General features: G+C 28.0%; 1 protein-coding gene across 1 annotated transcript; it reads right to left on the bottom strand.

Moving 5' to 3' along the window:
• Positions 1 to 240: 240 nt before the first annotated feature.
• Positions 241 to 5,188, bottom strand: LOC106681095 (uncharacterized; the record flags this gene model as incomplete). Its single annotated transcript, XM_067045396.1, is given in 4 exon segments — positions 241 to 272; positions 1,551 to 1,595; positions 2,120 to 2,179; positions 3,111 to 5,188. Coding segments are annotated over 4 exon segments (150 nt in total), but the record flags the coding sequence as incomplete, so codon positions are not given.
• Positions 5,189 to 5,529: the final 341 nt, after the last annotated feature.

Genomic DNA, 5,529 nt, shown 5'->3' with positions numbered 1-5,529 from the left:
CTTTATTTCTCTCTGAATTATGGTTGTTATCTCGTTTTGGTTTTTTCAGCCCTAATGAAATTCAGGTCGAAATGTCAGCACAAATAAATTAGTTTCTGTTATTAGTGTATCTTTTCTGACCACACCCCCGACCATCTTCTCCTCATGTCAACTATTAACACCTAAAAATAAAGAACAGTTGAGCTCGACCCCTTAAAGATTATAAGATGAATAATTCTTACCATCATCAGAAACAAGTAGCTCCGCTTCCTGTTTCACATGAACGAGGCCACCTGCTGACAAGAGAATAATATTTTCAACAAGGCAATAAAATGAAATAACAAACTAATAAGAAAATCTAAAGTACGTAATATAAAAGAAAATAACATTTTAATTGGTTGGTTTAAAATAATTTCCATCTTCCATTGTACCAAGTTTCATTCTTTAAGGACAAATTCACAAAAAAACAACCAATATCACTGGCTGAAAAAATGAATTAAAAACAAAACTAATTGGAAAAAAATTATTTAAAATAACCCCATCTGTTAATTAATTTTAAAAAATCACTTAAAAATAATCCTCTCTGTTGTATGGGGCAGAATGTTACTAATGATTGGCAGAATGAAATTTATTAATTGAATCGATTAAAACTCCAATGTGAATGAAGCTTATTGTCTTGTGATATGAATGAGAGTCTACAAAAAGTTTTTAACATAAAACACATAGTAATTAAAATAAAATTTTTTGGTCAGAAGTAATTAGAACATTAAATTTATTGTAATAGCAACATTATTGTTATATAAACAAATGATTGACCATATTTTTCAAAATATGAAGTAAATGATCAGGGGTGCGGTCAAAAAGGAACAAAATAATAGTTGACAACTATTTATTTGCCCCACTATGTAGAGCTTCATCAGGACTGTCGAGTTTAAACAGTGAACAAGTTAAAACTTAAGCTAGAGAGCCCTGAATAGTGGGGTGGAACATCAGTAAATAAATATTTGCATAGAAAAAAAAATATGATGTAACTATTATTATTAATAAGATTATAATTAATTGTGCTTCACTAGGTATAAGTATGCTGTGTATAAGGCAACCCAATGAAGTAGGGCAGCACAACATTTTTTCTAATAAAGTGTTTTTCTCTCTTTGGTTGTGATAATTAATAATTTTATTAACATATTAACAATGCAGTTTCAAAGTAAACAACAATAAAGGATCAGAATAGGTTTCTAGATATATTATATAGTTAGAGAAGAAAAGGGATGTCAAAATAATTTTTTAATGAAGAACCTTTGAAAATTCTGTATCACTTCAAAAGATTGAAAAATCTATACTTAGGATTGAGTGACATATCGCCTTTAACAGTTTGTATTTCGAAACCAATAGTATCTTGTCATTGATGATAAAGTTGGATCATATCATACTGTAAACATATTAACCTTCTACTTTAAATATTTAGCAAAGGACAAGCTTAAGGTTAAGGAAATACCTATATATTTAGGGGTTTACCATTTTCATTGGTTGATTAACAATTTAAGGTCCATAAAATTTAAAAACTTTCTCACCATGATAAATATTCAGTCTATCCTCTTTTTTGATCTCAGTTGGCTCTGCAACAAAATTTAAAAATTACTTACATAAGTCTTTTGTTATGGCTATGGATTGTCTCACCACTTCAACTCCTCTCTATCCCTTTATACAAGTCTCTACCATACATCCCTGTTTTGATAATATGAAACAATTCTTACATTGCGTTATACCTAACCTTCAAATTGCCTTCCGATCCCATAACAAACTATGTAATATCTACTTAAGAACCCTAACCCTCATTCACACAGATTCCATGTTGTACACATTTTTTGAAATATAAAATAAAAAATTTGTTTTAAAAGCCTAGATCCAAAAAAAAAAAATGTAGAAAATTGAATAACCATTTTTATTAGGAAACAAACTTAGAACTAAACTTTATAAATAATACTAGAATCAATAATGGTACTTAAACCATTGAGAAGGAATAAAAAGTACATATAAATCTCTTTAACATTAAATTCCTTCCATAATAAAAACTTCAAAAACCAATAATAAAAAACTACAAAATTCATATGACGATATATAACATCCAAATAAAACGTACCATTCGGCTCACTATTGTCAGCAATTTCCTCTTTTATAGAAATGCCCAAGTTACTCATACCTACAAAATATATATTAATAAAAATTGTGCGTAATTGGAAATTTAATAATCAAACAAATAATAAACAAAAAACATTCCTGGATATTATTTTAAGCATCCATTTAATCATAACACTTTATCTTCTTTACGCTCCTACATTTCAGCCATTTTCAAGGATCTTATTCACACTATCACAGCCAAAAATTGGTTACACAGTCAATGTAATATTGATATACTGATTAGATGTTATGGTGAAATTGAAAATTAATTATTGCAATAAGTAGAAATGTGAAAATAATAGCCAATTGACTAATGATAAAAATTGACAAAGATATAATGGTCTGCAATAATGTGATCACCAATGTTTGGCAGTGATAGTGAGAAGAAGATCATTGAATGTTGACCATTTGAATGTTTTGGTTATAACTAATGAACAAATTTAATTCAAACAAATATTTTCATTAAACATTGTTTTAAACTTTTTTGTTTTATTAATTATTTTATCTGAGAATGTAAGATAAACAGATAAAATGAAAAGTTAGTAAATAGTTGATCAAAACGTGTATTGGAAAATACAGGATAAAAAGAGTTTATTTGAACCTTAGTAACATAACCTGTGTTTAAAACAAAACGAAATATTCATTAACAGTAAGGTTGATGAACAAAATTTGTCAGTAGATTAGAAGAGATAGATGCTTCACTATTATAGTAGTCATAACAAATAATAATTGATTTAGGCATTCATTAGATAACACTAAAATAAAAACAAAATAAATTAATTATTCTCATGTACCTAGAGGGAACTATACTATTCAACTGTATTAATCACAGAATTAAATTAACGAAAATTAAACCTTTTGGAATCAGTCTATAGTTTTTATATTTCATAACAAGCCAATATCAGTAAATAAAAAATAGTGTTTAAAATAGAAAAAAATCAACTTTTTCTAACCAGATCCATCCATGGTTATGCACCAACGATAATAGATAATTAAAGTTACTAGGAGGCAAACAACTAAAATCCAAATTCTTATGCCACACTTCTTAACAGATTATCATTCAATAGCAATATAGCACAAATAAGTCGTTCGCGGACAAAAACTCAAAACGAATGGTCCATAAACAGAACAGTTATAGTTTTTTTAATTTAAACTTTATATCAAATCATTTATAAGTTTAGAAGACCCCTCTCCTAATTCAGTTCAGTTTTTACAAATTTAAGTTGTCAGTAGATTTTGGAATTCAATGATAACATGCCTAGAGCTTGCTCCTGTTAACAAACTATTTAATCAATAATTAGAATAACTGTATTATTTGTGATTCGTTGCCCAATAAATTTTGAATTATTTTAAAGTATCAACCACTTATGGGTTATTATTGGCTTACATTCCGAATTTGCAAGATAGATTTCTATCTTCTTTATCTTTATATCTTTCATTCTTTTATATTTCTATCTTATTTATATTCTTCATTTGTCGTCACCCTCTCACACGCTTTCTTCCTAAAAATATTTTATACTTTTTATTTTTTACCCACTCACAACGTTTTCTCTTAAAAACATTTAGTCATTCTTGTAACGTCTTTTTTAAATTTGGAGTTTTGCTGTTATCGGAGCAGAATACCACTTGGCGGTTGGTTTTCAAGCTAACAGGTTCGTTTTATTCTCTCTTTTTCCCTATCTTTATTTTACCACATTAGTTATGTTCACCATATATTATTATTGTTATTTTCAAATAATTTTTTTTTTCTATTCATTTCTTTTGTTAAACTTTACTTATATTTTGCCTCTTTATCAATTATTATGGGTAGATATATTTTCTTTTTCTTTCCATATTTCAATTTTTAAATTATTAATAACTAATATATTCATACTTCTTTGCATTATATAACTTCATTTTTATTTTATTTCCTTAATTATGTTATTTTACCTACTTGTTCAATTACCTATGTATACATTTTATTTTCCACTTCTCTCATCACTTCATTTTATTAATTCAATTCTGTAAAATTATTTACTTTATGTTATTCTGTTTATATTTTCTATACTTATTGGTTGTTATCTTGTTTTGTTCTTAGCTCTGATGAAGGCTAGAAACTCTAGCCAAAACGTTGGCACAATTAAATAAGTTACATCAACTTATTTGTGTTTCATTTTGATCGCACCCTCAACCACCTTCTCCTTGTACAAGTCATCCACGGTCAACTATCTCATAATTATGATAGATTTCTATTATTCTCTAAAACACTCATGGGTTATTGTTGCTTTAATTTCCGAATTCGCAAAGGATAGTCTTCTAATTTAAGACTTTTGGGTTGCACCCTTGACCACACACTGAGCGGGAAAAAGGGGCCCAGATTGATGGCCACTATTATATTGAAATATGATACTACTGCAATATTAGAACCTGTGGTAAAATTTGATTAAATTGTATGGTAAAGTTTGGAGTGATTGTGGTACTAAATAGGTTTATCCACAGTTTACAGTTATTATCCTGAAAATGAAATGTAAGTCTACTGGCAAATCATTTAAAGATTTGAGGGAGTTTTATGCTCGGCATTCAGTTAAAACATGTTTAATGATAAGTCTGGGGTACAGGTGGAGAATCGCGGGCCATAAGATAACCATGGTTAAGGTGTGTATAACCTATTCTTCTCATTTGAATACGAAATAATAAATTTTCCATCTGTAAACGGATTTACCATCTAGAACCCCATAGAAGTTACTGAAATTGGTTCATTAATTTTTGTTGTAATTATTTTGGGATTTAAAAAATTTATCTTTGTTATTATTTGTAAATCAAAAAAAGTGAGCTTATAGGAACTTGACCACAAGCAAATAAAACAAGTCTGCGCAAACAGATTCATTTTTGGTAGTATAGTATGATCGTAAAGAGAAAAATACGATTTAGGATTAAAGCCTCGAGATTTGTAATTGTTAGACCAGAGGAAGTGGCAGCTTACCCCCACTTCCCAAGACGTTGATGCTATGAGAGCCGCAATGTTTGTCTGCTTGAACTATGTATTTCCATGCATTTTTAATATTTTTTATTTTTTCACTAATACTAAAGTGCAATTCCGAAATAAGAATACATTTTTTAAATTAAAATAATTTTAATTTTAATAATAATATTTTTAACTTTTTTTCTTTAGGTAAATTTTGATTTCCTTGTCAAAATATTTTATTGCTAAATTTATCATAATTTACTATTGTAATCACTATATTGTTTTTGTTTATTTTTCTCATATTTAGAGAAATAAAAAAACGAAAATTAGAAATAAGTATTGTATCGGATAATATTTATGAGAAGAAGATAGTTGGAGGTGCGGTCAGAGAATAACACAAATAAGTTAAAAAGCTTATTTACTAGTGC

This window comes from Halyomorpha halys, unplaced genomic scaffold (assembly GCF_000696795.3).
Source record: "Halyomorpha halys isolate HHAL.00 unplaced genomic scaffold, Hhal_1.1 Scaffold308.1, whole genome shotgun sequence".
Lineage (NCBI taxonomy): Eukaryota > Metazoa > Arthropoda > Insecta > Hemiptera > Pentatomidae > Halyomorpha > Halyomorpha halys.
This window is presented reverse-complemented; position numbering and strand designations above follow the sequence as displayed.